General features: G+C 36.1%; 3 protein-coding genes across 12 annotated transcripts in view; 1 reads left to right on the top strand and 2 right to left on the bottom strand.

The window, feature by feature from the left end:
* The window catches only part of phyhiplb (phytanoyl-CoA 2-hydroxylase interacting protein-like b), a 68,189-nt gene extending 65,634 nt beyond the window's left edge, over nt 1-2,555 (bottom strand). Inside the window, 1 exon segment of the mRNA NM_001005602.4 lies at nt 2,171-2,555. The gene's annotated coding sequence lies outside the window, so the exon portion shown is untranslated.
* The window catches only part of fam13c (family with sequence similarity 13 member C), a 168,475-nt gene that overhangs the window by 126,641 nt on the left and 20,809 nt on the right, over nt 1-21,025 (top strand). For all 6 annotated transcript variants that reach the window (XR_015503244.1, XR_015503241.1, XR_015503242.1 and 3 more), the window contains 2 exons: nt 5,503-5,678; nt 6,837-6,944. The gene's annotated coding sequence lies outside the window, so the exon portion shown is untranslated. The remainder of the gene's footprint in view (nt 1-5,502; nt 5,679-6,836; nt 6,945-21,025) is intronic.
* Nucleotides 12,667-21,025, bottom strand: part of zgc:110716 — a 154,818-nt gene continuing 146,459 nt past the window's right edge. For 2 of the 5 annotated variants that reach the window (XR_015503456.1, XR_015503457.1), the window contains exons 20-22: nt 20,827-20,926; nt 15,003-18,460; nt 12,667-14,587 (exon numbers count right to left, since the gene is read on the bottom strand). Coding sequence is in view for 3 of the 5 variants with exons in the window: in XM_087275070.1 (XP_087131196.1) it covers nt 18,330-18,460; nt 20,827-20,926 (231 nt within the window). In the remaining 2 variants the exon portion in view is untranslated. 5 annotated transcript variants of the gene reach the window in all.

Here is a 21,025-nt window from a genome sequence, read left to right as displayed (position 1 = left end):
ATTGATACAATTATGTTTTAGTAGTTCAACAAGATTAATAAAACAGTGCAGTTCAGGCTCGCTAAGCATAGCTGAAGAGTCGATGCAACCCAGCTTCAATCATTGGACAAATCTGCCTCTGCTGATATTGAAAAATATGAAAATGTATCAGGGTCAACAATGATGAGTTTTTGAGGCTTTTTTAATGCTTTTTAGAAAACATCCACTCAAATATAAAGTGTAATAGTTTGCAATGCAAAAAATAGCACAAATCATGTCATGACATATTAAAAGAACCGGAAATACAAATTTATTGTTTCTTTAAATGGTTTATATTTCGACAAAATCCTTAAAACGACTAGTTTCTAGCCATTTGTCAGCATGATTTTACAAATTCTTGAAAATATAATAACATTTAATATGATTCGATTAAAAAAATATATTTAGGGAGATTTATGTGTTATTTTCTATCTATCTGTCTTGATATACACTAACCGGCCTCTTTATTAGGTACACCTGTCCAACTGCTCATTAACGCAAATTTCTAATTAGCCAATCACATGGCAGCAACTCAATGAATTAAGCCATGTAGACATGGTCAAGTTGATCTGCAAACCGAGCATCAGAATGAGGAAGAAAGGTGTTACTTTGAATGTGGCATGGTTGTTGGCTCCAAACGAGCTGGTCTGAGTATTTCAGAAACTGCTGATCTATTGTGATTTTTCACACACAACCATCTCTAGAGTTGGACTTAAAAAGAGAAGATATCCAGTGGGTGGCAGTTCTGTGGGCGCAAATGCCCTGCTGATGTCAGAGAAGAATGGCCAGACTGGATCGAGATTATAGAAAGGCAACAGTAACTCAAATAGCCATTTGTTACAACCAAGGTGTGCAGAAGAGCATCTCTGAATGCACAATACATCCAACCTTGAGGCGTATGGGCTACAGCAACAGAAGACCACACTGGGTGCCTCTCCTATCAGTTAAGAACAGGAAACTGAGGCTTGATGAGTCTCAATTTCTGCTGCAACATTCGGATGGTAGGGTCAGAATTTGGTGTCAACAACATTAAAGCATGGACCCATACTGCCTTGTAGCAATGGTTCAGGCTGCTGGTTGTGGTATTATGGAGTGGAGGGATATTTTATTGGCACACCTTGGGGCTATTAGTACCTATTTAGCATCATGTCAACACCATAGCCTACCCAAGTATTGTTGCTGACCATGTCCATCGCTTTCATCTCAGACTGGTTTCTTGAACATGACAATGAGTTCACTGTAGTGAAATGGCCTCCACAGTCACCAGAGCTCAATCCAATAGAGCACCTTTAGGATGTGGTGGAACGGCAGATTTGCATCCTGTATGTGCAGCTGACAACTCCCAATATTATGTGGATGCAGCCTTTATGATGCAAGCTGAGATTGCATCGCTCAGAGATGCATTGTAAGACGCAGTGCACTCAATGGAGCTAGTGATGTCACTGTGAGGGGTAGCGTTAGGTGTGGGGTTTGGTGAGCACATTAAATTGGATGCAGCTCAGATTGCATCTGCATCATGTCTGCAGCCAGACCCTTCTTGACAATCCTGCAGCAACTGCGTAATGCGATCATGTCAATATAGACCAAAATCTCTGAGGAATATTTCCAGTACCTTATTGAATTTATGCCACAAAGAAATAAGGCAGTTCTGAAGGCAAAAGAGGGTCTAACCTAGTAAGGTGTACCTAATAAAGTGGCCGGTGAAAAATTATTTCTACCAGCTATCAACATTTTATTATCACAAAATTATTTGAAACGCTTTTCGTGCATTTATGTATATTTTTAAGTAATAAAATATATTATAATTAGCTTGAATGTGTTTTTATACACCAAATATACAAAAATTGTAAATATATTCACTTGTAAAATGAACAAATGTATTTGTGTTCGTGTTAAATCCATTTTACGTAAATTGTGATTAAGTTTTTCACGCAGGTCCAATACCGACATCCATGTTGATTGATTTGACAGCAGAGGTTTTATTCATAATGAAGCCGAATGCTTCTAACACACTTTGCAATCACCCATAGCAACATAAACGTTCAATAATAGTGTCAAGACTTTTCCATATATAACGAATTTCATCAAAATTAACGTTAACCGTTTATTATAGTGAATTATGAGTGACACCTGCTGGCATTGCGTCAATTACCTTTCATTATAGACCTCCACGCCCTTCTTCTCACGTCGAACTCTTCTCATGGTGGAGATGATTTTCGCGGGCTTGAGTAGCTTTTGTGTGTTGAGGGAACTGTAGTTTATTTTAAAGATTTCTTTTTTACTACTACATGTATGTTCTTAGTTGTTTAATCAATGACGCCTATCTACTGGAGCACTTTCGAGCCGCGAATAGGTTTGTTGAAGAACTAACATGAAAACAGGTGAATTACATTACAAACTAATTAGAAGACAGCTGCATGGCAGAGTTAATGAAAGTGTTTAGCAGAAGCTCCTTTGGGAACATACGACAAATCCGTTGCGTTCAGACGAACCCATCACATATCAAAACAGGTAAAGCAGTTCCTTGAAGCTGAAATCATTGAACTAACGTTAGTGAAATGGCAGTTTATGTTTTGATTTGAACCTGATTGAATAAACAGACTGGAAATTCCTAGGTCACAATGGCTAAGAAATCCATACAGTCACCAAAATTGCTCACTCTCATCTGGTTCAGGTGACTGTCGTGTTTTACACTATTAAAACTACATTTCTGATTAATATTAATATAATTATAAATATAATTAATATATTAGAATATTTAATCAAATATGTATGGATTGACAACTATGTAAGGAATAATTGACAATGGGCCAATGACTTATTAGAAAAATAGTGCACGCTTGAGATGAGATGATTTTCTCAGGCTCAAGTGGCTTTTTTTTGTGTAGAGGGAACTTTATTTAAAATATTTCTGTTTCAGGTATATACAGTTGAAGTCAGAATTATTAGTCCCCCCGCTTTGTTTTTTTTTTTCTTATTTAAATATTTTCCAAATGATGTTTAACAGGGCAAGGAAATTTTCACAGTATGGTATGTATGATAATATTTTTTCTTCTGGAGAGTTTTATTTGTTTCGGTTAGAATAAAAACTGTTTTTAATTTTTAAGTGAAGTTTCACAAACTAATTTCTAGAGGAGCACGTGATATGATTGTGCACCGCTGGCCACTCATCCGTAATCAGTAATAATCCAATCAGAATGATCCTAGCTTTAATATAAATGGATCATTTTCTCCTTTTTGCACTCTTCGTTTGGAAGAATCCCCCCTTCCACCCCATCTCCTCCTTTTTCTCCCCTTCTAAAGGGGGAGCGATCGAGACCTACCTGATCTCGGTTCTCCTGATATGCTTCTAGACCGAGCGGGAGCCCTGGGCTCAAATATCTCCGAGCTCAGGGTTCTCTCCCGGGACAGCATGCCAAACCTGCTATAAGTGCCAAGCATATCTAAGTGGGAACTCTTGAAACACATTTTAAGGTAAATTTTATCCCTTTTAAGCGATATATTTTTTTAGATAGTTTATGGAACAAACAATTGTTATACAATAACTTGCTTAATTACCCTAACCTTGGTTAACTTAATTAACCAAGTTAAGCCTTTAAATGTCACTTTAAGCTGTATAGAAGTGTCTTGAAAAATATAAAGTAAAATATTATGTACTGTCATCATGGCAAAGATAACATAAATCAGTTCTTAGAAATGAATTGTTAAAACTATTATGCTTAGAAATGTGTTGAAAAAAATCTCTCCGTTAAACAGAAATTGGGGAAAAAAGTAAACGTGGGCTAATAATTTAGAGGGGCTAATAATTCTGACTTCAACTGTATGCATGTTATTCTAGTTGTTTAATCAATGCCGCCTATCTATTGGAGTACTTTAATTTAGCCACGAATAGGTTTGTTGGAAAAAAAAACATGAAAACAGGTTAATTACATTACAAACTCGTTTAAAAACAGCTGCATGGCAGAGTTAATGATAATGTTTATCAGAAACTCCTTTAGGAATATTTAATCAATGAACATTACATCCATCACACAGCCAAACAGGTAAAGCAGTTTCTTAAAGCTGAAATCAGAGAAATAATGAAATGACAGCTGATTTAAACCTTTAAAATGTCATGATTTAAACCTGATCAAAAATCTCTGGAAAATCTATGGTCACAGAGGCTAAGATATCCATAGTCACCAAACTCAGCCTGACCTCACGAGAAAACGTAAGTATTTTACGATTTGTCTGTTTAGTGGCTTATTCAGTCGTACGAAAATGTACAATTTTAAAAAGAAGGCGTGGCTCCCAACCCCACCTCTAACCCCAACTGTCATTGGGTGATGAGCAAATGGTACTAAAAATGTACAAATTAGATTGTACGAATTCATACGAATTGGCCACTAAAGTAAAAAGGTACGAATTGTTGTGAGATTGCGTTGCTAAACTTGACCGCTTTCATATTGTACAGGTGACTAGTGTAGATTTACTATATGATAAAGCATTTAAATAAATGTATTATACTAACCATGTTATATAGAGTGACAACTACTATTTACGTAAGGCATAACGGGAAATTGAATTATCAGAAAAATAATGTACACTTGAGATGATGACGTTATACCACGGGTGTGCAGTATGCATTATTTTTTAATAATTCAACAGACCAGCTTAATGGTTACCACATCTCAAGACGCCGCTCAGAATGATGTTGTTTTCCAAGTGGTCCCAATTTCTGTTTTCTGTTTAACAGAAAGAAGATTTTTTTCAACACATTTCTAAACATAATAGTTTTAATAACTCATTACTAATAAATGATTTATTTTTGTCTTTGCCGTGATGACAGTAAATAATATTTCACTAGATATTTTTCAGAACGCTAGTATTCAGCTTAAAGTAACATTTAAAGGCTTAACTAGGTTAATCAGGCAGGTTAGGGTGATTAGGCAAGTCATTGTATAATGATGTTCAGTAGACAATCGAAAATAAATAATATTGCTTAAGAGGGTTAATAATATTGGCCTTAATGTTTTTTTTTTTTATAAAAAAACTACTTTTATTCTTAATAAAATATATCAAATAAAAAAATAAGACTTTTAGAAGAAAATAGCAAATACTGTCAAAATTTCCTTGCTGTGAAACTGAAAATATTTCCAAAATTTGACATCCATATTACAAATGTAATATGTGTGAAATCTAAATATGAACTTGTATTTCCATGTATCAGATTTGTGTATGGGTTGTAGTGATATGGAAGTGTAATTTAGTGATGACCTGCCTCAAACAACGTCATCAGCCAATCAGAATTAATCATTCAACCTCCCCATACTATTTGAATTGTGTATATACTATATCGTTACAATTTACATCGCAAGCATCAGAAGACCACCTTACTACACATCCCTATTAATAAGTTTATTCGTAAATGACACGCTGTAAGAATGATCCACAATCATTTCAATAATACTGGTTACATTGTAAGGCTCCTTTTGTTTCTTGTAGCGTACACAATGCTGTATCTTCATCTAATGCCAAATGTGAGGGGAGGATGGCAGATGGCAAGGCTTTATTATGCGGAGGAATGAAGAAACCACATGGAGAGACTGAACCTGATAGAGTAACCACACGGCCTGGATGTATTACAGCCGTGTACGAGGGATCAGAGAGGTTCAGATGAGGTGTGTGCACATACTCACAGTGACTATGATGAAGGGCAGTGATTATGAGGCAGAGCTGTAATGGTAATCTGTGCTGCAGTGCTGTAGGATATGGATGTTTCTGACCTGACGTTCAGTTATGTGCAATTCTATTAAAATGTCAGCCAAACCCTACTTCATAAGGAATTTTTTTGATGCCTTACATTTTTTTAGTTGGAAAAAAATGAACTTTTCTTGTCATCTCAACTTGGATCAACCCAACTGACTAAAAATATAAAGCTAAACTTAATTCAATCATTAGATTTCCATTGGCTTAGTCTCTTTATTTATCAGGGGTTACCACAGCGGAATAAACCTCTAACTATTCCCTTTCAGCTGCAACCCAGTACTGGGAAACACCCATACACTCACATTAAAACACATACACTCAATTTAGTTTATTCAATTTACCCATATCGCTTGTCTCTGGAAAGTGGGGGAAACCAATGCCAACACGGGGAGAACTTGCGAACTCCACACAGAAATGCCAACTGACCCAGCCAGGGTTCGAACCGGCAACCTTCTTGCTGTGAGGCGAGAGCACTAAGCAAGTGGTTTTACTTTAAATCAAGAGTTCACTTAGCCGATGATAATTATATAGCTTGTTTGGCATGCTGTCCCTGGAAAGAGCCCTGAGCTCATATGATCCTTGAGCCTGGGGCTCCTACGGTTTGCAAGGCGAGAGGGGAGTTTGAGCTCAGGTAGATCTCGAGAACTCCCCTGCTGTAGTAGCTAATGAACAGATAGTGATTGCTCTTAAGAGATAATTACTTACTAGGAGCATGTCTATGGTGCAGATGTTGAATAATCAATTAACTTAAGTTGCATGTTTTTGGACTGTGGGAGGAAACCCAGGGGAAACCCACGTGAGCACAGGGAGAATGTGTAAACTCTGCACAGAAACGTCAGCTGGTTTGGTAAGGACTAGAACCAGTGACACTCTTGCTGTGAGACAACAGTGCTAACCACTGGGGCACCCATCTAGGAAAGGAGGAGGAGTAGGGGCGGAAGGGGGATTCAAAACAAAGATGGCTGTTATATGGAACTTAGGGTATTTATATTTACTTAATGTATAAATGCGGTAGGCCAATTGCAGTTGATTTTCCATAATCTACAGTAGTATTCTGTCTGTTTTGTCAGGTATCTAATGAGAACAGCAGTTTGGCAGCTGTTATACAATGGAACCTATTCCACAGTGATTGTGCATCATATAAAGAGATCAGATGGCCTCAACTTGTCTTCGTAAAGGTCAGTGTCAGACGAGGTGAAGTGTTTCAGTCCGCTTCTCTGTTGATGTTTACATCTGTTACACAAATGCCGGTTTGAGGTTAAGAGATGCACTTGGGCTTCTGAATGTAAATAAGAGGAGCACACTCAGAATGCAAAACAGAGGCAAATCACATCGGCACACTACAAACAAGCATTTTATACTGATTTGTTGATTTGATTTTCCAGTACAGATATTTAAACGCTTAAATGAGGATTGTGGTAATGCAAAAAGTCTTCTTGAAAGACCTGATTAACAGCTTGTGTTTATAGTGAAAGGGGTATGATAATTGAGTGATAAATGATATGATATGATAAATTATGTTTAAATGAGTGGGGTAAGATGAATGTACTTTTGACTTTTATGTACGGTAGGAGAGGTCATAAATGATGAACAACCACTTTTAATTAATCTAAATATTCTTAAAGCATAATAGTTTACTATATAAATATTTATTCATAGTATTTTGAAGTGGCCATGATTGCAATATATTGTGCATGTTAATTTTCACAATATGGTGATCAGATTTCTGAGATTTTCTAGTTCTGTGGTCAAAATAGTATTGAAACCTCACTGTGATTCTCTTGGACAATGCATTTTAGATTTCTACATTGTATATATTTTAAATTAAATCAGCATTAGTCAAGGACAAGACAACAAAAATTGTGAATATAAAACAAAAATTGAGTCATAAATGTGATAAATGCTGCACATGAAATGCGTTTCATAAAACTAAATTCAACAGGGACCAGTGTTGTTTGGACCTCATCCACATTCATCAGCTATTATCGATATTATTTACTTTGTTGCACAGATCTTATGAACAAATGAACTTTTCTACTAAAGGTAGTATTACATGTTAATATTGACCAAATGATGTTTGAAACCAATCATGTGTGAATGTTAAAACGTTTGACAGTTCTTGTAAGATATTTAAGTGTCTTAATTAAATATTTTGGACTGGAGAAATAAACTCATAACAGTATGATGGCTAATTGCTCATTTTCTGTCATTGTTAATGCTAATGTCATTGAAATGTAAACTGAGTAAATCCATTGTCATAAATGTCATTTTCTGATATTAACCTACAAAAAAAGAGAACGTATTGGCAGATAAAAAATGCAACAAATACAGATCCGTTGTTCATGCATTAGCGCCCCCTTTTGGAGAACAAAAAAGCAGTCATATATTTACACAAAATATATAAAAACTATTTTTTTAAAGATCAAAATATCACAACTCCTCATTAAAACTTTAGAAAATTTGCATATAAGTGCTTTCCATATTTTATGTAAGAATGTTTTTCTTAGTTGTTTGAATTTCGTTGTTTATTATTATTATTATTATTATTATTATTATTATTACTATTATTATACAATAACCATCTTGTGAATTAATAATCATATAAATAACATAAACCTGTACTGCAGTAATTATTAAATGTAAAAGATCTAGTCTGTGATATGACAATACATTTTTTCCCATTAGATGTTCTCAGCAAAATAAAAAATTAAAATAAAACATTGAATTGAATTAAAATATAAAAACAATTTGAAAAAAAAACAATTGGTCAAAAAAAAAAAATTCTATTAATAACACCTCCATATATTCTAACATTTGACATCCTTGTGTTGTTGTTATAATAATAATCCAAGCCAAAAAAAAAAAAAAAAAAAAAATATATATATATATATATATATATATATATATATATATATATATATATATATATATATATATATATATATATATATATATATATATATTTTTTTTTTTTTTTTTAATTTATTTATTTATTTATTTATTTATTAGGGCTGTGCGATTTTGGGGAAAATATCTAATATCAAATTTTTTTTTTTAAAGATATTTCGTATTGATTTGTGATTTTTTTTATTTTTTTTTTTATTTTGTAGTCAAGCTTCAGCTCAGTATTCTGTATAGTAGCTTCTTACTGCTAAAACGAAGTGACTGTAAAGATATTAACTTACTGCAATATTTAATCAGAATTGTTTTTTAATATTTGGAAAGTTAAAAATGAGAATAATATTAACACAAATTCTCAGTTTTTTCTGGTATTTATTTTTCTGTTAAATATTATTTCAATTTGCAAACACAGTTGAAAGACAGTCTGCAAATACATTTAAGTATCAGTAGCAGAGCACAAATACTGGTGCTAATAATCTGATCGAACGGAAAAGATATCAAATTTTATAGACTCCACCGTTCTTTAACAGAACCCAATAAGAACGTAGTTGACCACATTGTATGATGATCAAATGGCAGAAAAAATTGGTACAGCTTAATGTGAATACACACATTCTGTCTAAATGAATAAATAATGTTCACATCCATTTACAAAGAGACATGTGGACGTTGCTGAGTTAATTCCTGAGCGATTGAGATCTGTTGTGGTGAAGGAAACGCATGTGATCCTCCCAATAACCCTTGGACACTCTCTTCACATCGTATCCACAGTCCAGACAATGTGGCGTGTTTCAAATCCTGGAATGCGAGCGTTGCCAGAGGAAAATGAGCATATTTTTCCCCCCACAAGCTGTACTGTTCCGTTTCCAATCCAGGCCTGACTTGCAGTACGAGCATAGATAATCCAGAAAAAACACCATCTAGCATAATATCAAAACAACTACACCCACTTTTCAGACTATATTTCTTTGTTCTGTTCCTTGCGGAGTCATATATGCTTTTAAAGACAGATAAAAAGAACATCCATTTCTCCAAAGTCCCCCTCTTTGTGTATGTGTGTGTTTAAGCAAAGGATTTTCACTGAGATCACTGACATATTTGTGCCATACTGTAATAAGTATAATCCTCATAAGCTTTGGTCTGACTGGGTGCGGTTCATCTCGAAACACACTTGCTAGTCCTTTTCCTCTCTACCGTCACTTCATGGTCTTTCGTCAGACATTTATAGATGTTCCTGCACTAACGAGGAAAATTATTCATTATGTAATGCGGAAGCCCATTAGGCCATTGCAGGGACACATTTTTTAATACTTAGATCATTTTTTCTGCTCTTCACGCAGTAAGTGACACAGCAGTCTACGTAGGCTGAACTTTGGATCCTTTTTCTTTGCTTTTGCACAGTACATTAAATGAATACATGTTTGAAATTGCTCAACTATTTACCTACAAGCCAGTTTGCATTTAAGCTTTACAAAACTGCTATAAATGTATAGTTGATGTAAAGAATACAGCTATTTGCATATTACCTAACTGGAACTTGCTTTAGAAACAATGAAATTGATAAAATGGGTAGATTTGGGCTTGGTGCTGAGCAGTTAATAGTTTTTAGTAGAGTTAGTAGTTTTTAATAGAGTTTACTCGCTCTGTACATTTAATACTGTTTTGAAGGCATTGTCAATTGAGAAGTCAAAATTCGATTACTCTTTTGATATATGAAATGTCACTTTACTATAAAAACATGTTTCAGAAGTTAAAATCTGTGTGAAATGAAGATTTTCAATGTTTTTTTTTGTATTTTTTTTTACAAGAGCATATTTTTTAATCACAATTAATCAGTTAAAAAAAAAAAAAAAAAGCAGTTGGTAATTTTTTAATCCAAATCTGACCGTTTGCTTCTACTCTGGATTGGCTGTCCTTCTCTGAGGACATCAGGTGGATGGTTTGAACCAAATGTTTAGGCTCTCCAAGCGTTTGCTGTGAGTGAAAAGATGAGAAAAGAAGCGCCATAAGAAAACCCTGTCTCTTATTATTATATTATATTCCGTAATAAACATCTCGTTCATGCTGAATTTAAAATCTTGACAAAAACAACTTTCTTATGCATCTCATCCAAAGCCTTTTGTTATTTTTTTTTATGTGGTTTTTGACTGTTGTACGCTGTAAAATCATTTGGCGTAGTGAAATGAAACTGTAATATGGTCTGGAACTAATTTATCTCTGCATTTCCATAAGCCATTTAGAATGTTCAATAGCCAATAAGAATCATTCAACCACCTTGTGGTATAAGTAGAATCAGACAGAATTTTGAAAAAATGTATGCAGAATGATTATGGGAGTATCACAACAAAAACTTAACATATAAAATAAAAAATAATACTTTTTTTTTTAGCTTTTTATTTAATGTTTACAATGCAAATCCAATTAGATCCACCTATTTGGTAACAAAGCAAGTCTCTCATAAACTATATCTAAAAAAGGATTATAAGGAATATTACTTTACAAAAATGTATTGCAAATAAATAATATGAACATTTTCATATTAGTCAATAATATTATTAATTAATTTTTTTAAATTAATAAATATACATTTACAAAATTTAGTAGACTCAATGAGGGGTAGAAATCTGTGCATGCAAATTCGGTGTGGGCCTAGTATAAGTAAGGGATAAAGTACATCTAGGTGGTTTTGAGCACAGTTTATTTTATTATTTGTTTGTTTGGCAGGAACAGTGTACATTAATGCACTAGAATTAGCCAAAAGGCCATTTTTCATCCGTTGTCCCTAGAAAGAAGTTAAAAATGTATAAACTGAATAAAGCCAGACAGGCTTATCGACAGCCTGACACAGCGGCTGAATGGACCTAATGAAGCATACACTAACCCTTAGTCACAAGACGGCACCAGTTATGGAGTGGCGTTGTATCCGCTTGTTAAGTGTGACATCGCTTGGACCTGGAAGCCGTTTCGCGTGCTCTATCAGACTGAATGGGGAGACTCATCAAATGGTAGTAATAAACATTTACAAAGCGATGTAATACTTTTGAAAATCCTGATTGCCTAGTATTCGATGGTCTAGAAAGTGATGAATTTTTTAGAAATTGGTAAAATTTTGGGGTTTGTGATGCAGTAAGTCCAGAGACTGTTGTGTACACCATGATTTCAAAGTGTGATAGGACTAAGAAGTGGTCAAAAACGAATATTTTCTCAATTTAAATGAGTAGTGGCTTGGACCCGGAAACAGTTTTACAAACGTCACCGATACGTCACGACTTAACAAGCGGATAAGACAGGCTTTATGCTGCAAAAACATTCGTTAACATTAGTAGTTAATTCGTACTAATTTGTATGAGTGTAGTCTTATGAAAATATACGATTTAGAAAAATGAGGCTTGGCACTAAACCCCACCCCAGAACCCAGTCATCATTGGGGGATGGGCAAATCGTACTAAATTGTATGATTGAGATTGTATGAATTCATACAAATTAGCCTCTAAATCAAAGTTACGAATTGTTGTGAGATGGCGTTGGTTCTGGATAAGGCAGCCTGCTTTTGTTTTTATTTCATAATTGTGTACAGATGCTCTTTGATAAGTACTTTAAACATTTTTAAAATTTTATTATCAAACAAAAGGTAGAATGCATAATGTTATGGTAAATAAAGCTTAATATAAGCAAGCTCGGAAATATTGTCAAATATTAGTTTATTCGAAATGACTTTATACGCATTAAGCATAAGTGCAGATAAGTGTCATACTATTAAGCCTAAATATGGAAATATTTTAAAAGTAATGTCCATCCTTGACTAATTCAGACACTTGATTAGTTGCACAACAAAATGATAGACATGCCTTTATGAGGATTACACATCGCCTACAAACCTGTGGATGCTAACATCTTGCAACTTACAAACATGACCGTTCGATTGTGTTGCAAATCCATGTCTTAGTTACATGTCAGAAGTACTGTGTGAAGAAGTAATCATCAAAAGCACTAGTGGAATACATAAGATGGAAATGCTTTATTCTTTCATAACACCTTCAACTTATAAAGAACATTCAGCGATACCACATTTATGGCAATTATACAAATGGATCATTATAGAACATTACAATGTAGTATATTACAAAATCTGCGCCAAGCTCACAGATCTCAAAAGTCATTCCCAAGGCACTGGCCAACTAGCGTACATTTGGAAGAACAATACTGGTTAATGTGCTTTAATATCCCGTTTTTTATTTTACTCGCTCTGTACATTTGTGCATATGACGTATGTAACCTCATAACCCTGAGGTTACGCATTTGACTTTGGCCAAAGATACTCAAAGATGCGTGCTGGCCATGCGAAAGGCCATGTCAGAATATTAAGACTCCATTCGTCCCTTACTTTTTCCCTCTTATGCCGAGTTCAGAATGCATGATTTTAGCCCCGACTTTTGACTCACCGTCAGGTTTTAAGTAATCGCAAACAAATGCCTAAAATCACAGACAAATTAGTGCTCGTTTATGTGAGTAACAATCACACAATGTGAACTATCAAAGATGCAATCTCAAAGAACTGCCAATAAGTCACAGACACCCTTCAGATATATTGCATGCTTAATACCCGGAGCTGTCAGCGATTCAAATCATTCCATGTGAAATGGGTTCTGATTAAAAATAAAATATGAGACATAGTTTGCGGGCCGAGACAAAATTGTTGTCGATTGTTCCTATTGTAAAGTCATGCAGTGCGAAAAACCCCTGTAGCCGATCCATGTTGCAGGATATATACACCGCAGCAACTCAATGCTACCAAGTAAGTCATGCAGTGTGATGCTGCGTTCACACCAGACGTGAATGAAGCATCAAGCGTGAGTAATTTATATGTTAAGTCAATGCAAAGACGTGAATAGACATCCTGGGGCATGATGCATTCGAATGAGGTGATTCGCGCGAATGACTTTGATGCAAGTTGAGCATTTTTCGTGATTGACTTGCTTAAATCGCTCAAGTTGCAAAATCTTAACTTCAACGGATATTCTTGCAATTAGGAGTTTGCTCTTGTAGGGGCATGGTTATGACGTAGCGCCTATTGTTGGTGCCGGGGGGGCAAATCTTCTTGCCGACACCAGACTACAGGTCATCGAATTAAACTCAGCTCAATCGGAAGCACTGCTGAAAGCCTTCATCATCAAGGTATATTTTCTGGAGAAGCTCTCAGAGCTGGATACACCTCTGAATGGATCTAGTGGACTCAGACATGGCTCCAAATGAATCAACGCGATTTTTTTTAGCCTTCTTAAAGCACATGAACTCAACTACCATCTCAATAAAATCCACTTTAGCCTCTTAGTAATAAAGCTAGAATCACGGGGCAGACAGAAGCACTGCCCAGGACGCAAATCTGCATCGATTGTGAAGTGAATTTAATGCGCGAATGAAGCGAGTAAACTCAAAATGACCACGCATTTATTTATGCACGAATATCGCATTTTTTTGCACAATCTGGTGTGGACACAGCATGAAAGCATCTGTGACGTGGCTACATTTGAAAATCACACAGTCTGAACTCGGCATTAGGGAGAGAACAAAACAATTCTACAAATGAATTACAATTGATCTCTCACTAAAACAGCATCTGATGCATATAAAAGGCACTAATCTAAGATATATCAAAGTAGCAATTTAATGAAAAAGTCTATAAACTTAGATTGAAAAAACAACATACAAAAGCGTATGTGCTTGAACTGAAACCTTTCAACCTAAAATGGCAAAGCGATTCTTTGCATAGTCTGTTGCATTTTTATTATTACTATTAATATATATATATTTTTTAGGCAACACAGAGCTATTGCTTCATTCATTTGTCTAAATTGAATCAAAAAGGACAAACCATTACACAGATTGATTGCTGCTGTGTGTACAATAGGGTTGCTCGATACTGGAATTCGGTACCAATCGATACTGAAGTTTTAAAACCGTTAATTTCTCGCTAACATTTGAGCGCATTCTTAAACATCATTGATTTGCCATTGGGTTCATGTGCTCAACAGAAATGACTGTGATTGGCTATGAAGGTCATCAGTTCACCAATGTAAACGGAGTTAAACCAGATACAGGGACACTGGAGTGTTTTAAAGCCGCGATTCATCAGCGGATTGCTTGTATGTCAGCTTATAGACAAACCAGCTGATCGATATGAATTTGAAACATTCTAGTGTCCCTGTATTTGTGATTACACTCAGCAAACAACGATAAGTTTCTGTTGAGCACGTGAACCCAATGGCAAATCAGCGGTGTTTAAGAACGCGCTCAACAGCGCTCATGAACGTAAAAATTTCAGTATCAATTGGTACCGAACTCCAGTATCGTGACAACTCTACGTACAAATGATCAAAGCAAACTACTTTAAAAAAGCATATAAACAATCATAATACGACAATACAAACAATACAAACTTAAATAGTACCTCCATCACATATGAGGTACAAATGGAAATACTAAATGTATACCATACATGTAAAGATAAAAGCAATGCACTGCGAGATTACTCTGTAAAGTGGTACTTCCTAGTAAAACATTTGTACCTTGGAGAGATTGATAGTCTTTGATTTCCTTTGGAAAAGTTGTCAGTGCAAGACAAAAGGCACTTGGTGGTTTCAATCCTTCAGAGTAACATTCACAGCTTCAGATATAGACGGAACTGAAATACTTCCCTTGGAAATGGCTGAAGAATACGAATAAAGCTTAAGAGAGGTAAACGAACCACTTTCAAAACCTGAAGCTTAAGAGACGCCATAGGCTTTTAAGCAGGAGAAAAGCTGTGGATTAAGCTATGATCAGGTTTTTAGAGGAATTTCAAGGCTTCACCAAAAGCCTTGATTATTGGGAGTGTGGTCAGTGAGGACTTGTGGTCTGTGGCATTCAGGAAGGTGGTTGAAACGGAGCTGCTGTAATTTGCACTTCTGTCAGTGGCTAAACTGAGGCTCTATTGAGAGAGCTACTACTGACAGGTCAGGCTAAAAGCTACAGCTAAAGAGATGGTTAATGCAAAAATGAAAATTCTGCATGACTTCTTTGACATGAAACAAGATATTTTGTCCACACAATTAAGGGATTATGTTGATTTGAAGCCCGTAGAGTGCAGCAGTCAGGTTTCAATGGTAAAAAACATAATTTTAACAATAACTAACGATCTGTTATAGACAGACCATTTGCGGGCTGTGATATGCATTGTTGAATCCAACTATTCATATTACTCACTTTCCTTACCCCTAGCCCCTGCTTTATCAGGGATCGCCATGGTGAAATGAACCACCTATTACTCCAGCATATGCTTTACTGAGGGATGCCCTTCCTGCTGCAAACCAGCCCTAAGAGTGTACTCTATTCAGATTACTTCAAGTTATTTTGGACTCTGTGGTAAAATGAGCAATTTGAGCCAAGAACTCATAACAGATAATAAGTCATAATATTCCAATAATAATTAAAATATGATGTTAAAGTCAACAACTTTAAATAATTGTTTCGTGTTTTACTATTTTAATTGGACTGAGTTTGGGGCAGTCAGTATAACCAAAGACTACAGAATACACAAGACATGTCACTCGTATAGTTTTGAATGAGTGAAGATGTAACAGTCAATATGGTGAACGAAGCCCCACCTTCTAATACAAGAGCCAATCAGCTATCACTATTGACTGAGGTTTCTTCGGGGGAGAAGCTCGGACCTGATGTGCATTTTTACGAATAGATTCTGAATAGTTTTAAATACTTGCTTCACAGACATGAGAAATATATCCACAAAGTGTGAAATCTTCACTGGTAAATGATGCAACTACTTCAGCAACTTAAAAACAAAGAGTTGCTGACATTTTGGGAGGAGATTTGCACTAAAGTCCAACTTGTGAATTACTTCTGAAGATCAGCTCGATTGGGCGAGGCATTATTCAGAGGATTCTAATGTGTAAAATGGCCATAAATGAGGTTAGTGTCATGATGATCTCGTTCCCTTCAAGTGCGCATTAGCTTGGGCATCTTGGAAAAAAATGTTGATTTTGTTTGATTTGAACATTTAGAAACTAAACTTATGTTTAATTTTATTGGTGATTCCAAACATGTAACATGTTTTAGAGAATTTGATGTTTCCCCACAGATTCAAACGGAATGCTCGAGCATACTGCCCGAGAGGAGTTTCAAAGATGGCCACCAAGTGACTTTGGTATAACAGAGGACAAATTAGATGAAATTTGTGAAAATAATGTTTTTCCTGGCTTCAAAAGAATCTCTTTTGACTTATAGTAAAGTATCCTCATTAGTGCATCTGCCTCTAGTACTGCTAATGCAAGTTTAGTTAAAGTAGTGATAAAACCAACTGGGGTTACATTAGTCCCATGTCTAAGATTGGAGCAAGGTTTAAAGCAGTGAATAATCCATTATCCGAATAATAGGAGGTACACCTTAGTTGTCTGGCCTCAAGACGGACACTAACTGATGCTAAAAGTTTTAGTTCATTCAGTTTTAGCATCCTTGTTAGCACATAACCCTCTCATACTGGGCATTTTTTCAAATCTCATATGTCAATCTCGAGTAGAATTACTTTGGTGCTATGACACTGAAGGGAGTGAGATTTAGGGCACTTAAGGTAACAGAGGCTAGGTATAAAGAGTTGTTTGGACGAACCTCATCTTGCTTATGAGCAGATGTGTTGGAGAAAAATTATACAAATTATGGAGTAAAATTGGTGCCGTGACCCGGATGAGAGTGAGGTTTGAATAAGTGCAATAAATGCCTTTTAGTAAGATTTGTGTGGATAAATTTTATTCCCCTGGCCTTAAAGAGAGCTGGCACTAGCAACGGATGCTAGAGGCTGTTGTCTAGTGACCTTGTTAGTGTGCCTGCTTCCCATGCTTGCTCAAATTCTGGTTGGAAGTCATCAGAGGGTTTAATAGCGTAAATAAGGGGGGAAATGACCTTAAATATCTTCTGTAATGTTTCAAAAAAAGATCAGAAGTCATACAGCGAATGCTGACAGAATTTTCATTTTTTGATGATGAACCAAGAGTCAGCCATTTATAGGGTCAGAAATAATTTATATACAATATATAATCAGGGTGGATGGTTTAGCATGACCTGAATGAAAATAAGCCTTTGAGGGATAGACGTACACTCATTTCATTTGTGTCTAAATAAATATGCTGAGTCCTCTGACTGATGCTGCTGATTTCTCTTGTGTTGTGGCTGTGGCATGAGATAATATTTCATAATTTGCATGGAACACTTTGGCTTGATATCCATTTAAGTGCTTTAAGTAGCATCCATGAATGTCTAGTCAGGCGAATCTGTTCATGGATAAAGCATTTAGCAAATATTTAAAGTGCAAAGATTTAGTACGATGAAGCCTAAGACGAGCATATAAATAAAAGTCCGCCTGCTCCATATGCAAGCACAGTGCTGGAGCTCCAATGATCCTTCATAACGTTTCCTTCATTGTTATACGAGTACCATATTGCGTAATGTACCATACTGCATATAATATTTAACACCGTTCTTCGACCCTTAACCTTCGCTCCATGGACTTTGTTTATTTGGCACAGTTTCAGAAGGTCCAGGTTTTTGGTCCAGTATTATATGTCAGGTTGGAGTTCGGTATGGGGGATTTGGGCAGTTGCATTTGCATGGGCTCACCAGCGCCCGCTCACACTGGCAATGTCTGTGTGGAACTGGCGTGGCAGTCGACCACTGGCGCCTCCGTCTAGGAATGAAGAACGGATGTTGGGCGGCTCAAAGAGTTTCCTTCGGTTCTTGTTCAGCTCTGTCAAAACAAGAGAAGCGCTTGAATATTCATTGTTTACACTGTATATATGAATGAGAAAGACATGATGAGCTGAAGAAGTGACTTTTCTTTTGCGCTGTAATGAACATTAACATAAAGGGCCCTATTATACACTGTAACACATGGACATACCAAATTTTTAAATGAAGGAATTACTATGGAGTAAATTTTGGGCCATATATACTTGCTAAATAAAAAAGTTTTGGAAACAAAAAATAAAGTATTGAGCAAAAATAAATGCAAATCTCCAAAAATCTCAAAGCAAGAATTAATTTTTGAGAAATAAAATAATATATAAAATAAATTTTGCTTACAATAATAAAGAACTGCAAAGGGAAAACTTAGGTTTTGAAAAATAAAAATAAGCAAACAAAGAACTGCAAATTAAAATCAAGCAGTGCAAAAAAAAAATTAAATAAATATTTGCAATAAAAAAACTATATGTATATTTGCAAAACATTTTTTTTATAGCATTGCCTTTACAAATCTTGAACGGTCAATTGCAATGCTTCATTTTGTGATGTTGTTTTCACTTTGCACTTCACGTTTCTGTGCGTTTCACTTTGTGGCCCTGGTTTGACAAGGGGGCAGAGTCAAAAGTTTGTTTACGGCAGGCCCGGATGTGCCTTCATTTAAGTGACGTCATCCTTTATTTGCCAACCACCATGAAACGTTGACAACTTTTTGAATAAATGGTGTCTTGGTTAATAAATTCTGTTTAACGCAAAGATTTTGTCAACACGTTTCTAGCCATAATAATTTTAACCATAATAGTGAGTAACTCATTTCTAATAACTGATTTCTTTAATCTTTGCCATGACTGCTCATTAGACCAGGCAACATTTTTCCAATCTTCTATTGTCCATTTTTGTTGAGCCTGTGTGAATTGTAGCCTCAGTTTCCTGTTCTTAGCAGACAGGACTGGCACCCGGTGTGGTCTTCTGCTGCGCTAGCCCATCTGCCTCAAGTTTCAACGTGTTGTGCGTTCAGAGATGCTCTTCTGCATACCTCAGTTGGTTATTTGAGTTACTGTTGCCTTTCTATCAGCTCGAACCAGTCTTGCCATTTTCCTCTGACCTCTGCGCCCACAAAACTGGATGTTTTCTCTCTTTCAGACCATTCTCTGTAAAGATGGTTGTGCATGAGAATCCCAGTTGATGCCAGACCGTCTGGCACCAACAACCATGCCACACAAAGTCACTTTAATCACCTTTCTTCCCTATTCTGATGCTCAGTTTGATCTGAAGCAGATTGTCTTGGCCATGTCTACATGTCTAAATGTATTGGGTTGCTGCCATGTGATTGGCTGATTAGAGATTTGCGTTAACGAGCAGTTGGACAGGTGTACCTAATAAAGTGACTGGTGAGTGTATACAGTACATAAATGATGGATCTCATTTTCCTTGGTGCACTTGACGATGCCAATGCTGCCTTTTTTAACTGTAGTGGACAAAAGCGAAAGAGGACATTTCTCTCACTGGGACCAGCTTGCATCAGCCAAGAATACAGCACGATTGCGTTTCGGTGTGTGAGGTCAGTCAAAGAAATAAACACAGATCTGTGTTCATTCCTCCTCCTTGTACTTCCACATTTTGTCTTCCCATCGCACCATAATTTAACAACAATGAATGGGTTACCTCAACCTCAGGCATTGTGCTTTATACTCCAACCACGGGGGCTGATAAAACAGGAACAATGTTTTCGTTTTTTAGCACATATCCTTGCCAGACTGCAGGAACTCATTATGGTTATCGAGCAGTGGGTGGTCCAAAATATGTCACAGATGTTCTAGATGTTTAATGGCCAACTTGTCACTTCCACTCGGCGTCACGCTGGGGATGCGGACAGTCGGTCAACCCTGGCCGGTTATGTAAGTGGAAAGCCAAATCTAATTGCGTTTCTGACACCTCCATAAATCATAATCGTAATCCCAAAACCATGCAGCTGTCCAAATTACTCCAAGCTATTAGAAGGGAAAGTCTTGCATGGCATGTTGTCCATCTGTTATTACAGTCAATTGCTTTGTTGGTTGATGTTTACCTTCCTTAAAGAAATGTAACAATAGCCGTGTGTCTGCTATTACACAGGTGGTAATGAGTATAGTGATTCTATTTGATGATATCTGTGGCTTAAGAGCAATGTGTAATGCTTGAATAATTCATTTTTATTTGTTTAGCACCATTTTTTTTTGACTGGATGAATGTTTTTAAAATGGGATTTTTTAAAAAACATCTATTAATTTATTCTAAAATATTTGTGGAGGGAACATACTGAGAATTGTGAAACATTACTGATGTTATTAATATTGTGACAGCCTTATTTTGTTTGTATGGGAGGAAACTGACCTGAGATGGCCAGCAGCATTTTCCTGCGTGCTCCGAATGTAGTGATGCCGAGCTCTTTCAGGTCCTGATCAGTCAGCGTGAGGAACGTCTGAAGGTCAATCTGACAAACAGAAATTATGTTTTTAGTTTGGATTTTTTTTAGAGAAAGGGTAGAAATGTACGACCACAAGTGTTAGAGTCAGATCTAGTGTACAGTCGA

Source organism: Danio rerio, chromosome 12, assembly GCF_052040795.2.
Source record: "Danio rerio strain M-AB ecotype USA chromosome 12, GRCz13ab, whole genome shotgun sequence".
NCBI lineage: Eukaryota > Metazoa > Chordata > Actinopteri > Cypriniformes > Danionidae > Danio > Danio rerio.
The sequence above is the reverse complement of the archived record's forward strand: the minus strand, read 5'-3'. Positions and strand labels throughout refer to the sequence as shown.